We start from the raw sequence: 27114 nt of genomic DNA, 5'->3' as shown, positions 1-27114 counted from the left end.
AACAAAAACGGACCAGAACTTGTGCACAAGTTCCTAGAACTAACTACTCTAGAAAGAGGCTGAATTGTTAATTCCCACCTACCTGAACTGTGCCACTGCTTCATGAAGAAGCTCTCGTCTGAAAACAGTAACCATCACCTCTACCTGATTGACAACGATACTGTTGTGTGCAGTCACCTGAGAGCAGTGAACATGCTACTCTCATTTCCCAAGCTGTCCTCAAAACTGCACATCCTCATTATCGACACACGAGGGCACAGTTTCACTCAAGCTATGGTTAGAACATGTAATAAAACAATGACAGACAATTAAACATTTGAAAGGGTAAAGGCTGTGACATGACAGGTGTTTAAGTATACCAGTGTTAAGCATTTTTACTGTGGAAATGAAAAGTTTGTCCACTCTAAAATCCACAGTGAAGATAGATGGCAGATCACATGACGTTGAATAAAATGTCAAATTCAAAGGTTAGTTCAATCTCACTGGACTAGAGAGAAGCAAGTCATACACTAACCATACACTGATGAGAAACAAAGTGAAAATAACACAAGTAACCAAGTTTCAAATTGTTTATTTTTATTTTTTTATTGCCACAAGAATAATCATACATTTTAGTAAGAAAAATCTAAAATAAAAAGGTGTATTATAGAATAGCCACATTTTATCAGCCTACAAGACAATTCAATAACTTTCATCACAACGTAAAACAGACGAATTTTGATGATGCTTGCAAGTAAAATTACAAACAAAGGATCAGGAAAAATGGAACCTTGAAAAAAGTAGAACAGATCAAAGCGACAGACAAAAACCTGCTGAAAAATATTCAAATAGCCAAACTCCAACTTTTGTCCGCTTAAACCAATAATGATAACTTTTCAAACAGAGGCTGGGTCTTAACATGAAGCCATTGAAGACTGACATTTAAAGTCAGAGACACAGAAGCAAGTGGATGTTTCCCAGTCCTACGGTTACATCACACCTGCTGTATTATCATTACAGCCCAAAAGAGAGGAGCTAACGTATGGTACATTGTAGCATTCATTTACTATAGTGTACCCATCACCAGTTCATCATGCTAAATCTAAAATGACATGGTCAATAGAATGATTTCTCAAGTGTTAAAGACAACAGTGAAATGGTAGGTTGACAACAAAAAACATTTGGCACAATTTCCCCTGGTAATGATGAAGACAGAAGAAATCAAGAGGAATGACAAGAGAAAATGACAGAAACAAGTGTGGACTTCACTGTGTTCGTTCGCACACACCCAATCTCTGCTCGCTGCACCCTGGCCTGGTCCCAGAACTTTTTAAAGTGTATTAGCCAACTCCTATTGTGAAGGTTAACAAATTTATGCTGATCTGGGACCAGGCTTATTGCACCCCACTCTCACGTCGTCAGAACAGGGTGAAAGTACATCCGAATATGAGAGGAGTGACGTAGTGTGAGAATGCATCATGGAATCACATCTGTAGTCTAGTTTTCACAGGACAAAATAGGACACAGAGCATGGACAAACCTGCATGTCCAAATGGACTGTGGAAGAAACCTACAGGTTTTGACTATTGACATTTGACACAGAATCACTGTTCACAAACTAGTCTCCACATCGGAAAATAAACCTCTTCTTAAAATCACTCACAGAATTACAACTGGCCAATCTCCCATCACCAGGAAGTGTAGTAACCAGTGAACACATGTATTTATTTATTTTAACTAGGAGACCCGCTTGTGTACAACACCCATAATGCAGAACATTTCACAGAACCCCTCACCATACAAAACTAAAAGCATTTTTTTTTTTAAATGTATATTGTCATGAAAAAATATTGTATTCTTTACATACAACCTCTCAGTTGTACTGTGGTGTGCTGCCAGATATCACCCGTTGATACCCTTTAATAACACTACGTTGGAAGCTCGCAAACTTATGCTGAAAACTTACAACCATTTCCCTCATTTTATGTTAAACTCCCATTCTGGTCCTTTTTAAAGTAGCTAGGTTGAGTTAAATGCATTACATTTCCTGGAAGGGTACATGAATGATATGACCAAACAGACTACTTTCTACCTCTGTCCAATAAATCGATTAATAAATGATTAGAATTTAGTCTGTTTAATAAAGCTACAGCTGCGTTTGCATTAAACAAGGTTTAATTTAAGCATATCAAAGCTCTGTAAGTCAACCCTTTGAAAAGGCCAAATTGATTGCATATCTCAAACTATGTTCCAAAACGATAATAGCCATTTACTATGCTACAGAGCATTAGAATGCCACACACTTTATAATGCAACCTCAGTCTATAGGTCAAAGGTGACATATAGATCACTACAGACAGCATATTTTCACCTCAGAGTATTGCCATGTGCTCAAAGGGTTGGTGTCTAGTTGACAGCTTGTTGCTTTGAGCAAACATTTATTTGATATCAAGTGCATAAACTTACTTAGTTTCAAGCCATAAGCAAAGCTTTGACAATATGGGATTGTTGGATACTGACTAGTCACAAGCAAGGCTCATGCAGTAAAACCAAGCAGGGGAGTGGTTGACCATTGTTACAGAACCCCAAGTCCTCTAGTAGCCCTGTATGTGCTGGTTTTGCAAGAAATCTAACTGTCAATTGTCCTCAAAAACCAGGCTAAACAGAAGAATGAACAAACATACACAGGGGTACCCCAGGACCAGGTAAATGGAAGAAAGGTTCTCCGCCACCATTTGCCTTCCCTGCCCCCCCGATCTACTCTTCTAGAATGTGATTGAAGGTCTGGAATTAAGTGTGCACAGATTCTCTCACACCGTAGGTCAAACCCTTGTGTCTTTGAGAAGACTTCCTACAGGAAATGACATGTGTAGCTCGAAATCGTCACTGGTACCAAGTAACACAATGGATTGGATAAGACCTCTTCAGAACACACGCTCACAATTCCGATTCACTGGAATCAATGTAAGTAAATAATGTTTGGTTAAAATGCAATCCTAATTGTTCACATCACTAAAAATGCATTCCTATTTTTATTCACGTTCCCTCAGTCACTACAGAAAACACAGAGCTAAAATCCAGACCTAAGCTAGTGGCACATAACCGCATAATCTACAGGAGAGACATTGCATCACAGATCTATTCTCATCATGTATCCAATCCATTGAATCTTCATTTCAGGCATGGCTATGGCCTAAAATCAGTGCCGGACTTAGAGAGGAGCAAAGGAATATTTGTCTACCCAACATGACAAGAACAGTAAAACGGTCTCTGCACAACCCTGAATGTGTAGTTCTTTAGTTACTTGTCAGGTCAAATCAAACGGGGAATCAGCAGAATAGAACAGCTCCTCTCTCAGGGACAGGGACTAACCCTGGACAGACTACCAGCGCCTTGCATATGATGACCACATTTCAAAATGGAGGCAGAAAAATCATCGGGACACTGATAAAGGGACAGACAGACGGACAGTGTAGGTGGGACAGTAGGGGCTGAGGAAGAGGTGGTCATTTGAAGGCCGACTGGAGGTTCTTGAAGGCGGCTTGCCTCTGCTTCTTCTCCTCCGCCTGCTTCTTCTTCTCCTCCTGCTCCTGCCGGATCTCCGCCTCGAATTGGCTGCCCGCGTTGACGGCCGCCACCTGTCGAAGGGAACAAATGTATTACCACTGCTCCATTGTTATCCTACCCTTCATTTCATCTCATAGGCCTACAAACATCACTAATCAACCAACGTCTCAAGTCAGTTCAATAAAGTGGCTCTATTTCTCTTGATTATTTATTGAAAAGGATCAATGTGAATGAAAAGGCAGATAGAGGGAGAAACAGTGTAGAAGAGCCATGAGAATGGGATTCTCTCTCATGCTTGTGCTGAGGGCGGTGCACAACCAACCTCGGACACGGAGGATCAGAACTTGAACTCACTTTGGCTTCAAAGAAGGTCTTGGCTCCCTTCACTCCCTCAGTGGACACGTCAATCTCTGATAGCCGAGCCAGAACACTGAGACCGCTGTCCTCTGCTAGTTCCCCTGCTGCCGACTTCCTGAAGATCAGGAGGAACTGGAGAGAAGAAGAAGAAAGGACTGTCACTGGAGTCAGAACAGAATCCATACAGGTTCTCTTTTTGTGATCACTGATCAATATTATATTTGATTGTATGTATAATTTTTTTTTTTTTTAAAACATGCATACATGCAGCAAAATGATCACATAAAAAAATATCACTAAACCTGACAGCTTGCACCACTCAGTCATCTTCCACACAAATACAAGTGTTACAAGTTATAAGATTTAGTAGGAAGAGCGAGTGCTTGGTGCCATGCTGTTTCATTCTCGTCTCACCTCTCTGAAGCTCAGCTTGTTGTCCAGGTCCTCGTCCACCTCCTTAATCATGTTCTTCAGGCCCAGGTGGGTCTGTGGTGCCCCCAGCTTCTCCATCATTAGCTTCAGCTCCATCAGGTCTATGAAGCCGTCCTTCCCCGCGTCATACCTGAACACATGCACAGAGACAAAGACGGATTAGCCTTAAAGCAGTTAGCCCGGCGTAGGTTAAACGTGTTCAAGGATTTGTATGATTTCAGCTAGTAGTTTTGAAAGTAGCGCTCAAGATAAAACGGGTCCCCCAAAATTGTGCACAACATCATTAATTTCATGTGTTACAGCCTTTATTCTTTTCATTTTTGCAATCCATATGATATGTTACGAATTTCTAAGTACTTCACTTAATTGAAGCACGTTAACATGTTGAGTATTATGCACTGGAATAAGAGTGGTTGATTCCAAATTGCTGTCAATGCACTCAAATAGGTATTCATGGTTTGCGCGTCATGCTACCGATGACCACTTGAGGGGGGTAGAGCGTAATAAAAAGAGCGCCTTTCATGTCAATCTGACTGCTTCCTTCTCCTGAGCAGTGCTAGCCTCTTCACTGTTCCTCTGAAGTTGTCTATTTGTCAAACAGTGTTAGCCAATCTACATGATAACAATCATCCTCGGGTGAGTTGCATCTGTTGGGAGGCAGACTGTCTTAAAAAGGGTCCTCTGCAGTTCAAACAAAGCAGTCACTCCCGCCACCTTTTTGGGTAAACAGCTTAGGGATGGGCCTGGAGAAATGTAACCCGTTTCAAATTCAGACATGGCTATGGATGCAAGGACTGACCATCCATGATATCAACATGATAGTTTGAACCATGTTTTGAAGCTATACAGTGTTTGTAAACAAACACTAGAGCTAGAGAGTTGAAACTCATGACGTATTTATAAAATTCTTCATGAATTAATTTAATTCTGAAGTCCAAAAATTGATGTAGCAAATGCAGAATGGTCCTTTAAAGAATGCATTTGACTTGGAAATCTTTGGGGGGGGGGGGGGGGGAAGCTCTAACTGAATATCCTTAATCCATTAATCCATAACAACAACAAAAAATGATCTACTGGCTAGTGGCTCATATATGCAGATCTTGGCCACATTGTTAAAATCTTATTTCAACTTTGTGTTAAAGGCCAGTGGTCAGCTGTGTCAGAGGAGTAGCCAGCAGATCAGACCTGCTTGCTTCCAGCTGCACTAGGGTCGGACAGCATTCCTTTGTATAGTAAGACACCGGAGCTGGGGCAAGATATGGCTCAGAAAACATACCTCAATCCAGGGATGAGAAATGCGTTGTACACCGAATTGTCCCATTATCCTAACTGCTACACGAGAAGATTTAATGACTGCCATTTCTAGCAGTCATTCAATCTTCTCAAAAAAATAAAAAGGACATTGAATATCCTTTGGACCATGGTGCAGTTCTTAATTACACTTTGGATGGTGATCAATACACCCAGTCACTACAAATATTCAGGCGTCCTTCCAAACTAAGTTACAGGAGAGGAACGAAACCACTCAGGGATTTCACCATGAGGCCAATAGTGATTTTAAAACAGTTAGAGTTTAATGGTTGTGATATGACAAAACTGAGGATGGATCAACATTGTGGGTACTCGCAATACTAACCTAAATGGCAAAGTGAAAGAAAGGAAGCCTGTCCAGAATAAAAATATTCCAAAACATGTATCATGTTTGCAATAAGGTACTAAAGTAATACGGAAACAATTTGGCAAAGAAATTAAGTTTTGTCCTGAATACAAAGAGTTACTTATGGGTCAAATCCAATAACACGTCACTGAGTGCCACTCTTCATTTTCAAGCATGGTGGTGGCTGCATCATGTTATAGGTATGCTTGTCATTGGCAAGGGCTAGGGAGTTTGGGGGATAAAAATAATCAAAAATGGAGCTAAGCACATACAAAATCGTGGAGAAAAATTGTCAGTCTGCTTTCTAACAGACACTTTCAGCAGGTCAATTACCTAAAACACAAGGCCAAATATACACTGGAGTTGCTTAACCAAGCCATTGAACGTTCCTGAGTGGCCTAGTTACAGTTGACTTAAATCTGCTTTAAAATCTATAGCAAGACCTGAAAATGGCTGTCTAGCAATGATCAACAACCAATTTTACAGAGCTTGAAGAATTATTTTAAAGAATGGACAAATATTGTGCAATCCAGGTGTGCAAAGCTCTTAGGAGACCCAAAAAGACAGCTGTAAATCGCTGCCAAAGGTGACTAACATTTGTTGAATACTTATCTAATCAAAATAACACTATTTTCCATGAGTTACAAAAAAACAAAAAAAAACTGACAGTGTATTTTGTGTAGATCATTGTCAAAAAATGACAAATCAATTTGAATCTCACTTTGTAACAACAAAATGTGGAAAAAGTCAATGGGTGTATACTTTCTAGTTCACTACTCCCAACACTGGTGTTAATATACACAGGAATGCGTTCCGACCCTAGTACAGCTGTCAGCAAGCGAGTCGGATCTGCTGGCTACCTGAGGAGAGGCCTTTAAAGGAGAGGGGGAAATATAATGAATGGGAGAGATGGATAAAGAGAGAAAATCAGACCCCCAGCCATCTTGTCCACTCAACAGTCTAAGTCACTTACGTTTCCCAATAAGAAACCAAAAATTGTCGCTCAACTGAAAGAGGGAACTAACAGGGTGGCTACTTGGAAAAATGTCAAATATAATTTGATTTGTTTAACACTTTTTTGGTTACTACATGATTCCATGTGTGTTATTTCATAGTTTAATGTCTTCACTACTTTTCTACAATGTAGAAAATAATACAAATAAAAGAAAAACCCTTGAATGAGTAGGTGTCCAAACGTTTGACTAGTACTGTACATGAACTGTTTGGACAGGGAAGCATACGGTAAGCTGTACAGTCACCATACACACACTTTCAGTCTGACGTCCAGTGAGTTAAACCATGTTGAGTCACACTTTTACAGGAAGCGGTTTGACTAAGGAGGGGTGGGGGTGGTAATCTTACATATTTAAGTCATACGAAAGTTTCCCCACAAATAAGCCAGCCTATACAGCATATCAACCTCTGTGCAACAGAAAGAGCACCTGCTACATTTTACAACTTCCCTGACCTTTACCTTGTCTATGTAGGCTATGCAATCTTTTCTTATCATACCCTGCTGGCCTCTGCTGTGAGTTGTTCTAGACAAGTGCAATTGCACAATGAGGAAATTAACATTTGAGACAGAATGCACTTTTAGTAGGCAGCATAACTAGATTTCAACTGTTAGATGACACACACAGAAAGAGACAAAAGAGCGCGGACTAAACAAAAAAAGGGGAGTTGGACAGGAGCTAGCTGTGTGCTTATCAGTACATAGAGGCTGGCACTGGCAGCCCCTCTGACCCACCAGCCCAAGAGAGGGGGGCCAGTGTACACTGCTGGGGAAACTCTGAGTCCAAGCCAAGACAGGGTGGGGTTTGGCTCTGTCTGTGTGTGTGTGTGTGTGTGTGTGTGTGTGTGTGTGTGTGTGTGTGTGTGTGGGGGGGGGGGGGGGCACTCTTCCCTCCAGACATCAATGCCCCAGGGCAGTGAAGGGGACATTGCCCTGCGTAGGGCACCTACCTTCTTTCGGATGAGACTTTAAAATGGGTGTCCTGAATCTGTTTTTAATAAAAACCATCCCATGGCACTTATCGTAAGAGTAGGGGTTGTAACCCCGGTGTCCTGTAGTGTTGTGCAGATCACAAACGATTTGTTATTTTTGAACGACTCTTTTTACTGACTCGGGAGTCATGATTTGTTTTTCTGAGTGACTCGTTCGTTTGACCTGCTAGAGCTGGCTATAATGAGCAGGATTAACACCTCGGTCAAAACAACTGGGAAAATCGGCAACTTCCGGTCAAAACAATCTCCGACTAGCAAAAATCGATGAACGGTCATCCAACTCGAACTCGGGCCTCTTTGTAGAGCTCCGACTTTCCGACCTAAAGATTATTGACGTCATGATTTGACCCCCCCAGAGTAACCAGTTGTCTTGAAAGCACTCTAATACACACACCTCTGGCTCAGTGGCTCCAGAGACGTGCGCCGACCACCAACAGTCTGTCATATGCGCGCAAGAAAGCAGAGTGAAGGAGGAAGCACTTTGGCTAAAGGATTGGCCTCCCTTTTCCTCAGTCATTGTCTGAAACCACCTTCTCTACGCTCTCGCTCTGAGATGGCGTCGCCATGGCAACAGGCACCTTTCACTGAAGATCGCAGCAGTCTGGGGTGAGGCACCTGCAAGCAAGTCACGCTTTCTTTTCTCCTTGCTCTTTCTGTAGCGTTAGCACCAACTAGCTAACTGCGCATGACAGTCATTGTTAGCCAGAGACATATGCTGTTCTGTCAGAGTCCATCTTTTCCATCATTCTTGGGCTGTAGTGTAGACTACAATGCGAGTCGTGTCAGCAAATATTGATAGCCAATTAGAGTCCCTCCAGAGGCATACATCCGGTGAAATGGAGGAACGAGTGGCTTTACAGCAAAGACCCCCCCCCCCCCCCCCCCCCCCCATCTCTGCTAGTATTCACAGCCAGGAATGAAGTCCTGGGCCCGTATTCACAATGTGTCTGAGTGGAGTGCTGAGCTAGGATCAATTTAGCCTTCTAATTCATAATGAATAAGGTGAGCGGGGCTAGGGCTGTCACGAAATTGTCAGCCGGTGATTGTCACGCAAATAACTGTCGGTTTCACGATAATTGACCGATAATTAACAAACACATTTAGCGTCTCCTGGCTTCCACACAGCCTACAAGCCACCGATGCAGACCTTTCGAACAACTACATTTGAAAAAGTCTAATAAATCCATGTAATATAGCCTAGATCTTCTCAATAAATCCATTCTTTTAGAAGAAAATAGTCTATTTCAGAAGAACAGAATAGCATACTCTGAGTTGTTCTTACTTTAGGTCCTGATCTGGCTATGCCATTTGGCTGTGGGCTACACTAGTTAATTTAGCAGACAAGATTTACTTAGAATTCCATGGCATTTGATATTATAGTATGAAGAATACAATTGAACAAAGCTGAATAAAATAGAAAGGATAGTTTCTCCAAACGATGAGGAGTGTGCACATTCTGTGTTGGGCGGTTAAAGAAATTGGTACTTATGCTTCATTTAGAGTTATAAATGCAACTGTAGTTCTACAAACGTTGGGCGATATCGAGGCTGCATCACATCCGGCCGTGATTGGGAGTCCCATAGGGCGGAGCACAATTGGCCCAGCGTCGTCCGGGTTTGGCGTCAATGTAAATGAGAATTTGTTCTTAACTGACTTGCCTAGTTCAATAGAATCTATTAAAAATAAAATATATTTAAGGCTGCATGATGCAACTAATGTTGACTTGAAAAAATTCCCTTGAAAAGCTCTGCTTTGTTATTTTGCGCAGGCTGTACAAACTTCGTCAGTCTCTAATTCATCATTTGAGAAGCACTTGATAATTTCTGGAATTTCCCAGCGGCATCCCCTTTGTGTGGCAATAATGCACGCAAAATAAAATCCGTGTCTTTTGCAGCCCTTCTCCGTAAATGCTGCCCGCTCCGAAGCACCTCTCATCGAACTCACACGGCTCTCCATCACGTGATCGGGTCTTTCTCTGTGGCTACAAGTGAAGACCGAGATGTTGGTGACGCAACCTCACGCGTCCTTATTCAATTTCGAGGTGCATATTGAAGATCTTGGAAGAAACGTCTACATTTACTTCTCGTCACCCAACAAGATTAGTAGGCCTAACGAACAGAAAATGCACTAGCCTATGTCAATCTACTATCCCCATAGTACAAAAGTTGACCTATTCTATTGGAGAAAATAAATATTCAACAGTCTGGGACAGTTGTGGGATGCATAGATCCCAAATTAGTACAACCACTAGCATCAACATTTTTTTTTTTTACACAAAATGAGGCTGATGCACCAGATCAGAACAATTAGCTTAAAATCTTGATCACCTAGTAGTTTACTTCTTCACAATTTAAATGCCCAGCAATGCACGCACGGCAATAGGCTTTATCAGGAAAACACCACTCAAAAGTGACCTCAAATGCGATTATTTTATTATAAAGTATATTTTTATGGTGAAAATGATCTTCCCCAAACTTGACTCACGTACTGCCAGTTAGGCTCTACACCAATTGTAAAGCGGATTAATGTGCTTCATTTTAATTAGTTATTTTGCCACATTAGTTAAAGAGCCAAACCTTAACAAAACATATAGGCCTATGGGCTAGGCTACATGAGATGTGCCACTGATTCAAAAAAGTTAAAAATAAAGGCATTGTTTCTTGCCTTAAGCTGGGCATCATTCACAAGTGATAATATATATAATTCACAGGTGATAGGATAATATTGTCACCTATCAGACTATTCTTAATTGAATCTTGTTTTCATATAAATTAAATAAGTGTGAGAAATTCATTTTGATTTAGAATGGACCATTATCAAGCACCTGTCTCAAAACAGGAGCAGGGAAAAAAACAAATGTAATCTCTGCACTTAAATAGCAAAAGGAGGACGGTTTTCCTGTCAGCCAGGTAGGCTATACTCCTGTTGTAAAGACGAGCAATGTACTTAATATTAGGAAAGTTGAGAAATAAATAGTAGGCCGAGCCTACAGAAAGCTGATGGGATCCTCCTCTTTCTAATAGAGGCCATCACTCTGTTCTCACGCAATTGCATAGCCTCTTGAAATATTGCACAACATGAGCTCATGAAGTGTTTGATTAGATTTGTGAACATTTGCATCAATGTCAGAGTGATTAGAGAGACAATAGAGTGCTGAGTACCAGGCAGTTAGCAAGTTCGGTAGGCTACTAATGACCATTAGCAGCATCAGAGCTTGGAGAAGCCTAATTACTGTGACTAAACAGTCACGTGGAATTTGACTGCCTTTAATGACTCATGACCGCCAGTGTGGCGGTAATACGGTCACCACAACAGCTCTAGCTGGGGCCTGATCCTTGATCAGCACTCCTACCTTACACACTTTGTGAATGGGCCCTGAAGTTAAGGTCCAACCAACATTTTAACCCCGCATTCCATTGCAGCTCTGAACATTCATGGCAAACGTCTTGAACACTACGGAAGTGATTTCAGCAACCAACGTCAGTGGCAGGACGTGCACAGCATGCAAACTCTTACCCCGGCCTAGATTCCATTCCTCTTCTCATTAACAGGGTGTGTACCATGACAAGTTCCATTAAATAGCTGTGAGGCTGGTTAATGGGGTGTTTACTGCCATAGTTTACATTGATGAGGAAGTTGAAATGTGTCATTCTGTCGTAATAGTTTTGCTCCGGGCGACAGATGGAGGGAGAAGAGGAACTAGTCTGTCGTGACTGCAGGCAGAGATGAGAGAAGTTGGGGACTACGCAGATCGATACAAAGATAAGAGATGATATCGGCCTCTTATTTCCTGTGACAACCCGCCCCTAACAGCTTGACTTTGATAATTTTCTCTCAGAATAAGACCATAACGTTTTTACGTTTGTGCCTTTCCTTCTGAGAAAAGCACTTACAATCCTGCCTACGAGAGAGAGATGGTGTATTATGAACATGATCTATTACTAGGTCAGGATGTGTGTAGCAGCATTGCACAGTACTGTAATTGGCATCCAGCTCAAAACGACTGGGTTGTGGGAGTTATACAATAGGCCTTGCACCGGTCAAGGAGGAAAGCAATGAATGAAGGGAGTATTTTAACAGCACTATACAGTAGATTCCCCTTGTCTTATAATGGGGGGAGGATGGGATTATTCAAAGGCCACTCAATAACTGTGGAATAACTACCTTATTGCTATGTGCTTTATTGAGTAGGCAGCCACAGTCTGAGCTACGGGCTGACTTCTAGAGCCCTGGGAAGCAGTCTGTCAAATTTAATTTGAGCCGATGTGAAGACCAAGGGCATCATCATTGCTCTGTCCGTACAGTATGATGTAATGACTTCTATACATAAGGGAAGGTCCATTTGGATTAGAAGTTTTAGCTAATGGCAAGGACTTTAGAGTTGCTAGTATTGTTTTTGGGCCTGATTGTAGGGCTTTGAAAGTTGATAAGGATTACTTTGAGCTCACCGGACACTAGCCTTGGTTGTGCCTTGTAGTTAGGAATGTAAACAAAGATGTCCGCAGTTCACCTATAAATAATACTGCTCTGAGCGAACATGCATGTCACTGGTCAATTTAGGACATAATTGGATCACAAACAGCAGGGTAGGCTAAATAATTGGGGAAACCTAAAAGATATACCCGTTTGTTCACTTTTTGCATCCTTCAAGGTACTCTTGTCTCGTTCTCCTATCCCTTATTGTTGCCCTTTATGCTCGGTTACATCATACTCCCTCTATTTCCCCCCTTTCGTCCACGCAAGGCAAAATTGGGCCTATCTTCATGGCACAGGAAACTTTCAGCATACTGCCCTAAGGGGTGGCCCCAGTGAAAGCTAAACACTCGCTTATTACGCTCATCTCTAGAGACCCATTGCCTGTACTCACGAGAAATTACTGTATAGGCTTACATTACAGGTTTTTAACAGAACATCCAGGCCTATTGCTTTCCCTCAACTGAACAGACATGTTCAGATTCTTTGCGTTCCATACATGTCCATGCTTGTCCAGCCTGTGTAAAACCTGCATCTAGCTAACTCTATGAAAGTATAGTACAGATATGGGTTTAGATTACTCCTACAGTAAAAAGTAAAGCCATTTTTAAATTGGGTGTAGGTTTGCTCTAAGAGTTTCTTTGCTGAACAACGGACGAGGAGAGAGAAAAGGTTGCTCGAGGTAAAAAAAAATCCCAGTGAAACTAGAGGACTTTCCCCAACTCCCCACGGGAAATGGACTTCCTTTTGTCAGCAGGAGTTATCCTCTGAACTGTAGCCCACGTTATTTATCTTCCATGACAAGTGAATCAGTCAAAATTCATTGATTGAGAACTTATTGCTCAAACTAGAACTTTTGTCAATGCAAGCTGAGGAAACACCATGAAAAAAGGTATGATGATGACGAGGTGGTTGAAGAATCATATGCTGATGATTTAAGCAATGAGCATCAACTTTCAGTTGACTCTCAGACCATGCCCTTTAAGACGTGTCTGAGCGTTCCGGAAGAAATGAGCTACTTTGGACATGACTTGTCCTCAGCAAAAGAGGACGTGCAAATAGACCCAACTTCCTTAATCGCAGTGGTGTTTCTGGCAAATGTGGAAGCAGGAGGTAAGAATATCCATATTTGGGCACGCCCGAGTCCCTCGTCTGCACTTACAAATTTCAAAGGTTTAGTCAACGCCAGGGCTTCAGAAAATGTCCACATCCACCATTACCTTTCAGAGCTAAAAAAATGACTAACAGAAGTTTACTACAGTAGGTACTATACTGTAGATGCCTCCAGTCTAAATCTCAGCCTACACTCTTCTTATAGTTAGCTTTTAAAATACAGTTTACAATACAGAAACCTGAATTGCAGTGCAGCGTACATGAGAAAAACATGAACGTCGGTCTCCAACTTAACCAAAGAAAGTTACACGCCAATGACTTGGAGCTGAAAGCTTGCCCCAAAAATGTGAGGCTGTGAACACTGAGGAGTTCATATGATTATGGTATGTGAGAAGAATGAGAAGTAAATAAGGGTGAACTGAACTGTCATTTACAGTACGTGTGTTACACATTGACCCGTGAGAGGCCTGTAAGTCTAGGTGAAAGCGAAACGCTTTGGCGTGAGCTTGACATACTTAACACCCCTACTCCAAGGAGTTGTGACAAACAGGGAAGCAGTAATCTCTTGGGTAAATCCACAGACCCTGGTGAATGTTAACAATGTGTTGTTTCAACTCTTACTGCACGTGTTGGTTTAGATAGAGCAACAGGCAAATTACAATAATGTTTCTTGCACCAGACAATAGCGCATGGATGCCATATGACAACCTATTCCTGGAAATGATAAAGCCATGTACAGCTACAATAAGTAAGAAGGCCAAGTATCACGTTTCCAGACTACACTCCAGCTGCTGCCACCTATGACATTCCCCTCTGATAGAGATTACAAAAACCACCATCCACCATCTATCCATGAAATATGCCTGTTCCTGAAAGTAGAGAAGTAGTGGCCAAATGAGTCACAGTGAAGGCGAGTATGAATTAGGGCAAGTTGCGCAACAATGCATTCAACCGAAATTTGTCTTCCGCATTTAACCCAACCCCTCTGAATCAGAGGTGAGGGGGGATTCCTTAAAAAGAAAAAAAAAGAAAAAGAGTTGTGACAAATTGACGTCCAAGGCGTTGCTTTCCGGGCAGCAGTTGTTGTGGGGGTTAACTGCCATGCTCAAGGGCAGAATGGCAGGCTCGGGATTCGAAAAAGCAACCTTTCGGTTACTGTCCCAACGCTCTAACCGCTAGGTTACATGCCGCCCCTGGATAAGGCACGTCAGAGATCTAAGTGTAGATGGAGTGGTGTGTGTGTGTTTGCATGGTGTAAGGTAGTGGCATGTCTGATATTGTGAGGTGTGTGTGTCTGTCTGGGGCTCTAATGAGCCGTGTTCACCTGGTATAGGGGTTCTGCTCGGCAGCAGGGCTGGAGTGGAGTGTTAAACCCTGGGCGAGCTGTGTAGGACAGAGAGCCCACGGTAATCAACACAGCACACTCTCTTAGGAGAGTGACAGAACAGAGACAAAGAGATACCAGTCAATCACAATGAACAACAACAACCATAAGTTTGAATGAGCAGAGGCCAAAAAAAAGATTTTAAAGAGAAGACTGAGCAGATATGAAATTGTAATCTTGTTGTCTCCCATCTTGAGAGCACTCAAGACCATATAAAAATGGGTGAACGTCTGGATCTGGGCCTTGTTCAAATTCTAAATAAAGTTGGACATTCTGGAGTAGAAGTACTACAACCTACTTTTAAAAGTACAGTAGCACTTATGCTTGCAACTTGGCACAAAATCTGGAGAATTTTGCAGACAAAAAACGAAATAAAGAGGGATTAGTTTCTTGTAAGGTTGTGAGATAAGGGGCTTTCTAATTAAAACCTTCATAACACAGCAAATCAACTGGTCAGACACAAAGACGAATGCCAATGAAGAAAACATAATCGTCTCCACTCTTCTGCAAAACCATGGACAAAATAATATAAGCCGCTTACAACAACTACCGGGCTACATAACAATCCAGTCACAAGTTTACCCGCCTTCCTATAAATTCAGTCTGATTAGGTGAAGATATGGATGTACTGTGTCACACATTAGGAATGTGACGAAAATAGCTTTAACCACCTGAGGAACATTGCCAAGGTGCGGCCGTTTCTCTCTCAGGCTGATACAGAGAGACTCATCCATGTATTTATTACAAGCAGGCTTGACTACTGTAATGCTCTCCTGTCTGCTACCCAAGAAAGCCATTGGTCAACTGCAAAACATACAGAATGCTGCAGCACGGGTACTGACCAAGACCAGATGGAGAGCACACATTACACCCGTTTTAATGTGCACTAGTTGCCCGTTTTAGAATTATTTTAAAGATTATTCTATTCGTTTTTAAATCAATCCACGATTGTGCACCCCAATACATGTCAGATATGCTTTTAGGTCCTTAGAGTGCTTTGCCTTTCCTTAGAGTGCTTTTTAGTCGTTCAGTTTGTCATTCTTTCATCGTTTTAATCCTACGTTTGTTGTGTAGTAAATATTTCTGCTTTTATTTTCATCGTTTATTTGCTTTTTTCCCTGTGAAGCACATTGCGTTGCACTCCATGTCAAATGTGCTGTATAAATAAAGCTTGAAGCAAGTAGTCTATGTACTTGCCTGCAAATAAATCATAACGAAGCCAAAGCAGCCTTGCATTTTCCATCTGAAACTGGCTTACGATATCAATACTGCAGTCACAGTAAACCCATGTTTCCTGTGGCTAACCTACCTCAGTGTTATTCTGGAAATAACCAGTTCACCCACATACTCTAAATATAGTCTCAATTAGATGCACACGTAGCAAAACAGAATGCCATAAAAGGAATGAATTACGCTTCCAATGATACGAACTTCAATATAGTGACAATATATATCCCATTTCTCTGGGGTTATATACCCATGGTTGCAAACCAACTAGAAGCTCATGCAAAACCTTGGAATGCATGAAACACCTAAACCAAAATACATCGCAGGCCTAGTTTAAAGGGTTGATTACACTTTCAAGTGAGGAGCTTAGCTAGACCGTAAAGGACTACAACATTGAGTTGCTAGAACATAAAATCATTCAACTGAAACATACTGTGCAAATCAAACATAACTGTTACATAACTGCTTCACTACTCCTAAACCAGCAGTTTACAGAGATCTACTTCATTCCAGGCCACTCCCTCCCTCTGTCTTCTCTGCCAATCTTCTTGAGTCCTTGGGGCTTAGTCCCAGTTATGTTGCTAGACAACAGCTAACCGGAGCAGGCTTGGGGAAAAGCCTCTCTCGCGCCACACTACAAGCCCAGTTATGACGGCACACAGACACACGGCATGTCTGATTGACTAAGCGTGTATGCGTGCTCGAGCCCTGTACGGGAATTCATTTTAAGTCCAAGCCCTACCCATGCCCGCAACGTTCAGGCCCTACCCAGGCCAAATTGCTTCTACCAGATTTAAAGATGAACAGAATTTTTAAAAAGGTGATTGATAACAAAATCTGACTCGTGTGCCGCCATCTTGATAACATGTCAATGACATCACTTGACTGGTTCGTCTGACAGGCAGCCCAGATTACAATGCATGCTAGTAGTTCTCATTGAGTATTTAATTTATGAAAACAAAACACAGGGTATATTTACATCATTGTGCAGTGTCCACAGATGCCAAGAAAGTCTCATAGAGTATCCAGAGCCCTCAGGCTGAGGCAACTGGGCCAGGAGATCAAAATGCAAACAGTGAGGCCTTGAGTGCTCCACATGGCATCACATCCTCCACAATGACATTATGAAGCGCATTAAGACGTTGTATGTCCACAAAATATTTACTGTAGCTGCGGCACAAGACGAGCTAAGACAAGTCTAAGTGGGGTTTTCGCCATTCTGCTTTCACTTAGCCGGCTCTTTAAGAAGATCCACGAAGAGTGGAACTCAACAAGGGAATAGATCAAGTTCTGGGATTTAATTTCAGTTTGCTATAATCGCAGAGACCCGCTTTCGAGTGTCAAGTGACTTTGTGGACTTCCGGCCAGATGCAAGCTGGGACGGTCATAGTATGCTTGGTCAGGGTCATGGGAAACTGGAGAGCCCGGTTTAGCTTTGGCCTCCACTCTTCGGCAGCATCTGCATCGAGTTAAACGAGAGAGTGCTTAGTCAGCCTCTAGTGTGACATCCAACTCAATTTCATCCGTCATAAACTGAGAAGTAGAGCAAGTGGCTTTTTTTGGTTGGAGTAGAGACAAGTGACTTGTGGTACTCCAGAACCTCTCATATTGTTTAGATGGGGTTCTCTATGGACCACATTTGTGCAGTCAAAATGAAACACTACTGTAGTAGCAAATAATTCTAAGATTGAAGATTTTTTTTTTTTTTTTAAACATCCATGAAGTGGCTAATTGTAGATTTATGACAGTTCAACCCAAGAGGAAGAGTCACGCTCAAGATTAACTTTTACTCTTAAGTATCTCTGGCGATACAATATTGATTTAGCTACATTATTCTTTTGTCTTTGACTAGGCCTTTCATCCATTTCCTGTCAATGCATAATAGGTTTGAGATCCAAATCGATCCAGAGTATGCACACAGAATGAAAGCTCTCAAGCTCTCCAAATAGGATCATTTCTCAAAAGACCAGGGGCAGTTCTCTCAGGTAATAGATGGTTTAGGCCTTGGACACGGTTACTTAAAGGCTCTGTGAGATGGACGTACTTCACGCCTGGACTTAGTAGCCAAGATAAAAACAAATGTGGAGGGAGGTTGATCATTAGCCAACTCAAAATATTAAGGCATTCCTACACCGATAATAACACGGACTCAAGAGCATCACTACGGTGCGTTTAATCCAGTGTGCGTGGTGTAAGCACTGCCCTGGTCCCGGGTGAGTTTGGCATCCACTTCATAAAAGGTTAATGATGGGATTAGAGTTGGAAACCTGACACGTTGCCTATAAGAACAGGTGACCTCTGCCTAGAGTTTCATACAGAATCGCCACCATGAATGTCAAAAGGCAGTACGAGAAAGAGGTTTCTGGCTCCGGTTCCCTTGATGACAGATGTTCCATGTCACAGCTGGAAATCGGATACGGGACAATCCATTTAGGGCAAGAGAGAATGTGTTTGGGTAATACCCTGGGAATGGCACACTCCTCTCTGGTACCGGCTCTCCCCTCTCCCCCGGATGTCAGGGGATTAATGACCAGGTGACTAATTGTGATGCTGTTAAGCACACCGATTGGATCAGCCCAACGTGGTTACAGATTGACATTATCTGAGTGGTTATTTTTAGCATGGTGCTGGGCTATGAAAGCGTAAATAATGTTGGCATGTGGGATGGTATTGTGATGTTCAGGGCAGGACAGTTAAGAGCTGTGGGCATTGCACTTAGTTGCATCCTATCTCGCAGGGCACTCGGAGGGGGTATAGGTTTGGTGGTTAGCCATTCCCTCTCCATTGTGTTTATATTGCTGTTGACATGTTACACCATTAGTATATGTGATAGTGTATCAGTGGGAGGTCAGCTTCTAAAAGAAAATATGCAATGCTGCCATGAACTAACTACCATGTTAAAAACTAAAGCAAGAGTCAGGGATAAAAATAAACAGCAGTCATGGAGAAGTACTGAAAATAAATAGGCCTATATCACTAGACTCAAAAATAAGACTTTTTGCTCCTCCGGGTTGAAAAAGGGTATATAGTTCAACTCCCATTAGCCAGGCAAACGCTGCACTCCTTAACATCAGTGGAAGTCTGGCTGTGGCACTTCAGGGCAGATAACCATGGCAGCCTAACCCTAAATCCAATAACCTGCCAGCAAACCCCCTAACTGGGTTGTGTTCATTATGGCATGGAACCGACAAAGTCCCTGGTAGTCCCTCCCCGTTCGTCAGTTTTCAGTTTGGTGCCCAATGAACACGACCCAGTTAGGGGGTTTGGTGCCCAATCAACACATCCCTCTATACTACGTACGTGGTTTAACGAGTTAGCAAGGTAACTTTGGTCAACTCAGAGTTCAACTCGGGATAACCAGTACCATGAAAGCGGCTCACTTTTTAGCCAGGTAAACTTATATGGCAACGAATCTTTTAGCCTGCCGCCGGAGCAGGTTAGTTCTAACTCAGGGCTAACTCCATCTATCCTGAATGAAATGTTTCAACAGAGTTGAGGACCAATGAAACTCAGATTCCCTCCCTATCGCAAAGACTGCATCATCAGCCCCTTAACTTGAGGAAGACGGATTAAATATTTTATTAAATTAAAATGTTTGTCAGTCATGTTACAAAACCTATTACATTACACATTTAGTCATTTGAAACTTCACGCATTTTAGAAATCGATAGGACTGGGGAAAAAAGGTGCTTGTGCATATTGCACACCAAAGACGGCACTTCAACAAGCCTATTTCACACCACAGCCTGCGGAATTTGTAAGATTACATTTATCATTTTGATTTAGGCACAAATAAAAATGTGGCACTGACTTTCAGAATTGTCTCAGCGTTCAGCATTCGACTAGACACGTGCAACATGTACGAGCAGTTACAGGCCTGCTAGAGTTAGCGGTAGTACGGACAAGCAATAGCCACCATAGTAGAAACGGATGAAGCCTGAGCAGGAATGTGAAGAGAACTGAAGCTGGCTAGCTTTAGAAAACCCTGAGTAGATCTGATCATAGTATACCCCTCAGGTAGGCTGGGAGTGAAGATGAGCTACATGGAGTAGGGATGGAATTTGGTGAAGGGGTAATATAATGAAACAGCATTGAAAACAGTATTGAGCTAAGCTCTCATTACGGGGGAATAGAACCAGCAGGCTCTCCCCGAAAAGACAATAAGCTCCCCTTGTCTCATATGTGGCCACAGCAGGTGGTACAGGACGAGACCCTATTAGACGAGCAAGAAGGTAACGCCCGCTTGACTCTTGTGATGGAGTCCTGAGGCACAAAATGAAATGGTGATCCCATGCCAATGCAATGGATCATTAAGCTAGCAGCTTTCGTCCTCAGGCATTTGTTTTGATTTGACAGCAGCCTGTCATGTGTCAATTGATTTTCTTTAAAAAACATAGACAGGCTTGGGAGGTTGCCTTTGGGTTCTATTGCTCCCCACTGGAAAAGGCCTGTAGGTGAAAAAGTAGAAATCTCTTCGGTTTGGCCAAATCTTGAAGGGTCTAGCAGTGAGCCAGTTGAGATCAAGTTACAGAGGTTTGATAGCTAACTACACCCTCATCTTTTGGTTTGCACAAAACAGTGAGCTACAGCCTACAGAAACTTCTGTTACTCATTGCTGAGGCCACAAAGGCATGACTTATCGTACAGTGCCCTTTTCAGCAGTGCCTTCTATGTATGTATGTATGTTGCTACAGCATTCTGACAGATCTACCCATACCACCCACTGTTTCAGTACATTTGCTTCTCTACTGGTATAACAGACAGTCTGCCAGCCAGTATTTTTACTGTCTGTCCATCGTTATCTGCTTACTCTCTGCTAGACAGGGAAGGGGGTTTAATACCATCTATCAATCTAGCGACCAGCCCAGCGGCACCTCCATAATCCCTACCAGATATGTGGATAGAACAGCAGATCAGGGGTGTATTTAGGGAAGTGTAATACTCTGAATGTTTCATATAAAAATACCGTCAGAGCTGAAACGATTCACTATTCTGACAATTTATGTTCTACACAATACATTGCCACCTGAACATTCTGTATGCTAACGTTATGTCCATCTGAACAGACCCCAGGTCTCTGAGGCAGGTCCAGTGCTGTTTGGCTGTACTTTGATCACTGATAGCTGATTACCTGGATTGGTTGCTGGGCGGTAGCAAAGTAATTATCACTGCGAAATAAGATTGAATTGGTGCAACATAGGCTAGCCCAACAGTAGTAGGCTAAAAGAAAATGTTAACCTATACCTTGCAACATTGTGGTCGATGCAATGTGTGCCTGTACAATGAACTGGTACTGTAGGCCAGTGAATAACTGCCTACTTGACAATACAATTAAGGTAAAAGCCTGGAGGCTCATTGATAAAACATTAAATGTAATCACTTTTTTTTTTAAAGTCACTGGTGATCAAAAATTCATCAAGTGAGAATCAATAATGAATATGATTCAAAACGAAGGATATTAATTGTGTTTCGGGATGATACCAATTATGTTGTCACACTTAAAAGCACAGGAAATATAATTGCAGGTGTCAACTCCACCTTACCGGGAAGAAATGGGGGACATCAGAATAGCAGAGGAGCAATTCCACGTTAACAGAGTGATGCTGAGATGGACTGCAAAGTTAAACCATGCTCCTCTATGCACAATGACTACTTTTAACAATTTCCACAGATACATTTACAAAAACACATTTACTTGAAGAACAGTGCAGATGCAAAGTTTGGTAACAGAATGACGGTTTGTGCTGTTGGTGCAGTCATTCTGTTACCAAACTTTGCATCCGAGTCTCAGCATCATTCTGTTACCACAGACATGAAAGGAGAACTGCTATAAAAAACATTTATTTATTTAAATCACCTGCCACACAGAGCTGTAGGCCATATAGAGAAACAGGAACTCAATTGAAGCCGTGAGTTGCATATAAAGTACCAGTCAGAAGTTTGGACACACCTACTCATTCAAAGGTTTCTTAAATTTGACTATTTTCTACATTGTATACTAGTGAAGACATCAAAACTATGAAATAACACATATGGAATCATGTAGTAACCAAAAAAAAGTGTTATTTTATATTTGAGATTCTTCAAAGTAGCCAACCTTTGCCTTGATGACAGCTTTGCACGCGCTTGGCACTCTCAACCAGCGTCACCTGGAATGCTTTTCCAACAGTTTTGAAGGAATTCCCACATATGCTGAGCACTTGTTGGGTGCTTTTCCTTCACTCTGCAGTCCAACTCCTCCCAAACCATCTCAATTGGGCTGAGGTCTGGTGATTGTGGAAGCCAGGTCATCTGATGCAGCACTCCATCACTCTCCTTGGTCAAATAGCCCTTACACAGCCTGTAGGTGTGTTGGGTCATTGTCTTGTTGAAAAACAAATGATAGTGGGACTAAGCCCAAACGAGATGGGACAGTGTATCGCTGCAGAATGCTGTGGTAGCCATGCTGGTTAAGTGTGCCTTGAATTCTAAATAATTCACCAACAGTGTCACCAGCAAAGCACCCCCACACCATCACACCTCCTTCTCCATGCTTCACGGTGGGAACCACACATGTGGAGATCGGTTCACCTACTCTGCATCTCACAAAAGACACACCGGTTGGAAACAAAAATCTCAATTTGGACTCAGACCAAAGGACAGATTTCCACCGGTCTAATGTCCATTGCTCGTGTTTCTTGGCCCAAGCAAGTGTCTTCTTATTAGTGTCCTTTAGTAGTGGTTTCTTTGCAGCAATTCAACCATGAAGGCCTGATTCACGCAGCCTCCTCTGAACAGTTGATGTATCTGTTACTTGGAACTCTGTGAAACATTTATTTGGGCTGGTAACTAATTAACTTATCCTCTGCAGCAGAGGTAACTCTGGGTCTTTCTTTCCTGTGGCGGTCCTCATGAGAGCCAGTTTCATCATATCGCTTGACTGTTTATTTCTATCTGAAATGTCAGCTGTTTGGCGACCACAAGAGAAGGCTTGGAAATAGTGACTGACGACAAATCAACAAAATGGCTCTCAATAGGGTCTTGCAATATAGTTAGGCCTATGTGGTATTGTAAGTACCAAGCAACAAAGACATTCATGTCATTCTGGTTCAGGTATCACCATGCTTGAGGCAACAATGTAAATTCCTGCACTATCAAAAAGTAACCATGTGTAATGAAGTCAGAGTTGATGTGTTAAAAGCTTTATATTTCAAAACGGTCCTATTAAGTTATAATCAAAAAGGTGCGAGTGTACCTCGTCCAAGTGTTTTATCAGTCTTAAGTCAAGGACAATGGAATGCAGCCAAATAGGGTTGCCAAAGCTTAAAACGTAGATGAGGGTGAATATAACCTACTGTACTGTATACAGCAACCAATGACAGTGACCGCATATTGAGCACATAAGAAGAATCAGGTAGACATTGCATTGATTGGACTGAAAATATGGAGTACGTAATGAGTAGCCTACACTGAGTATCAAAGGCGTAAGTGTGACCTCTCTTCATTAAAAAATAAAAATAAGTGGTCAGGGCAGTATGCCAGGACTGAGTGAGAGTGTGCGTGTGTACCCCATGCTATCCTATGGATTCCCATACTGTGTCCCCTGTAATACAATTTCCTTCTGCTCTCTAAAATACAGACAAGCCATAAGGTACAGTAGCAATGCTATGGGCTCAATTATTTGCAAATAGCTGTAAGTAAGCAGAGTCTCTTAGACTTTAGTTTTGATTTACCGACCAATTCAATGGTGTCTGAAATGTAAACAAATAGGTGCTGGCCCAGCGCCATTGTAACTGTTAAGTCCTGACAGATCTTGTCAAGCACTGCTTAACCACCCACACAGTTACTTTAATGTTTTGAATAATAAAAACTTAATGCCACTGACAGGCCTGTGAATTTGTTTAGCTGATTCTGCAGTAAGCACAATGGCAATGAGGGCATTTCCATATTAAAGGACCTATGAGCACCAATGTGAAGTTTATAGGCTCATGTCAAATCTGGTGTCAAATGAAAGCTAACACTACTTTATGTTTTATTAAGGCATATAAACATGTTTCAACCATTTCTTATCCTAAATATTTGGAATAAGGAAAACTTTGACTTCTGGTAAAACATGGAAAAAGGGTCTTGATAACACCTACCAGAAAAAGTCTTAAGGCATTAGAATTTAGACCCTGCCAACTAATAAACATTTAATTCGGGGGAAATGATTTGCCTTCTGTAAGTTTAAGAAATATTGCCTAGTGTCTTGTCATTCTGTTACCAAAAATCGACAATTTCTCTCCCTCATGAGGGAGGGTTATAAAAGTAAAAGGAAGACCTACCATTTAGTTCGTGTTTTCACTGATCATTTTGTTTAGGAATTCATAGTAGTCACAAACCACAGTAGAGTACTGTACAGTAAATAAAAGTAGAGTATAGTTCAGATGAGTAGAGTACAGTATAAAGTAATATACACCACGCTACGTTTCTTTACTGCGCTCTACTGGGCTGTACTGTGACGCCCAAACTTGTGAAACAGATGTCTATGATTGGTACAGATTTGGTCCATTCCGGACCAACCAAATGTTGTCTTGTTTGGGGGCAGAGCTCATTAGAATAATAGTAGAATAATACCTAAACATGCAAAGGAGGATATTACATTTTTCTACCTTTGTGTACCTATTCAAGATATCACCATGAAGAGAATGCATTTCTGTATAGTACAGATCAAGGACCCATGTTATTATGTTGCCGTCATTAAGTCAAGGTGTCATAATAGCTGACACCCCATTCTGTCTGCAGACATCTTTTTAAATCTTAATTCTGAGTAGATATTTAAGAGTTTTGGGGGGGGAAAAAGAGGCCACAAACTGAGGGACACAACTGTCATTCTGTTACCAAACTTTGATTCTGCACTGTTCCTCAAGTAAATGTATTTTAGTAAAATTTCAGTGGTATTTGTTCAAAGTAGACTTCTGCATATCGGTGTATGGTTTGTTAAAAACTTTGAACAAACCATGTTTGGCATAAATTGAATTGTGAAACAAAGTCTTAGTGTAATTCCATTCCTGTGGAATTGCCCATGGTCCGGTCCACTGTATTTTCCACAATAGGCCTACTACAGATTCCTGGGATAATCAATTTGTAATCATGTCAAAAGGCAGGAGTGGCAGCATTCAGTGATGAGACTGATTTTTCAGGTCCGATCTGACACTCGCATATCTCTTGACCATGTTCTATTCTTGGAACGAGTTCTTCATTCATCGCTGCTCATTTAACAAAGGGGCTGTTGTTGCTGTGGCCATGGGGAAGCAGAACTAAGTAGTGTGGGACAGTTCCTCTCCCAAAGTTCCCCCTGACCAGTGCACCAGCAATCCCTCTCCCAGACTCCCTAGTCTTTGTAAAGGACAATCTGTCATCGGGTTGGCACTGGGAAGTGGGAACCGACGCCTGAACAAGGGACTTTGGGCACCAACCCCAGAATGGCTTTAACCAAAATCCCCCTAGCCCGCCCTCCCCCATTTCAGCTTTCAACTCCCGGTAGGACATTTGTGTGGTTTTCTATTGGAATTAGTCAGACATAATTGGCGCGGCCACAACAGTACCCAGTGCAACAGTGCCAAGGGGAAGGACTGTATGTTTGTCAACTCCATAGTGCTTTGTGACAATCCCTTACTTACCCTTGTGACATAAGAGGTATAGTATAAGTGCATCAGTAACCTTGTATCATAAAAGGCATGTATATGATCATGTACAAATTTATGGTGTACATTGGCCTGAAAAAGGTTTCAGATGGCATATTTATACAGGTTTTTCACACTAAAGTACATGCATGAACCAAAGTATGCCGATAGTTGAGACTAAATTAGTTAGCATGAAAAATAATGATACTATCACAATGACATCCTATACTATGGGTTTAGGCTGTCATGCTACAACACTCACAAATTGGAGAGAGAGAGACAGAGACAGAGAGAGACTGGGTGGGGCAGCACTGACACAGCTCTATGAATTCATGAAAAACTTGATCACATACACTTGTTCAGAGAATCATAGCTTGAGCTGTTCTAGAGTTTGTTATTAAATATAGAGGTTATCTTGTGACCCAATCAAATTTGATTACATTAAATAGACATTCAAGGGGAATTACCAATTGAACAGTGCATTGCTCAACAAGTGTCAATCAACACATCATACCTGATTGGGAAAATAACTGAGTTTGAGACACTGCACTTCTGACATTCTACTAAACCAAAGCCAACTAGTTAGTCCAGGGATGGGCAACTTCAGTCCTCGGGAGCCTGAGTGTGACACCACTCTGCCACCCAAGGACTGGAGAAGCCCATCCCTGAGTTAGCCGTTTGTAATTCTAGGGCAGGTTGTAAAATGAAGAAAAAGAAAAGTAATGCTGATATTTTGACAACATGAACTCACTGTTTGAACATTTTCTCCATATCTTTGATTTGTTTCCTGGAGAATTCCTTGAACTCAGTGTAGGGGTTGAAGACCTTCATGCTCGGCTGATGGTGTTCACCCACTCCGTCGTTCAACTCCCCCCGCCGCATGAGTTTAGCGCCCAACTCAGAGTCTGCGTTCGCTGTGGCTGCCTTCTCCTCAACCGCTCCGTTTTCATGTCCCTGACCACCCTCATCAACGGCCACCGGTTCCTCGGCACCGTCTTCTATCTGCAGCCGACGGCTGAGCTTTGACGACAGCTCGTCTGTGGCCATTTTAATGTGTGTTTCAAACGCTGCTGTATCTAACGTTAACTACAAAACAAATGAGACACCGAGAGCGCATACACCACGGCAATATCTGCGGTCCATAGGCATGCGTCTGTCTCCTGCGTGTTTACTCCTGTGTAGACAGTCAGAATGATTCTGGAATGCTAATTACCCTGGAAAATATCAGAATCCTCTTCCAGCAAGCAAGGACAGTGTACGATTGTACAGCGTCAGCG

The 27114-nt window shown here is 42.0% G+C and overlaps 1 protein-coding gene across 1 annotated transcript; it reads right to left on the bottom strand.

Moving 5' to 3' along the window:
• Window positions 1-555: 555 nt before the first annotated feature.
• efhd2 (EF-hand domain family, member D2) lies at window positions 556-27114 on the bottom strand. Its single transcript, XM_039008381.1, has 4 exons — window positions 26589-27114; window positions 4318-4465; window positions 3901-4035; window positions 556-3617 (listed from the first exon to the last, which is right to left on the bottom strand). Exons 1-4 carry the CDS (start codon window positions 26882-26884, stop codon window positions 3486-3488), a joined length of 711 nt encoding a protein of 236 aa, XP_038864309.1. The 5' UTR covers window positions 26885-27114; the 3' UTR covers window positions 556-3485.

The sequence above is a fragment of the Salvelinus namaycush genome, chromosome 14 (genome assembly GCF_016432855.1).
Source record: "Salvelinus namaycush isolate Seneca chromosome 14, SaNama_1.0, whole genome shotgun sequence".
NCBI classification, from domain to species: domain Eukaryota; kingdom Metazoa; phylum Chordata; class Actinopteri; order Salmoniformes; family Salmonidae; genus Salvelinus; species Salvelinus namaycush.
Note: the sequence above shows the minus strand (reverse complement) of the source record. Positions and strands in the feature narration are given on the sequence as shown.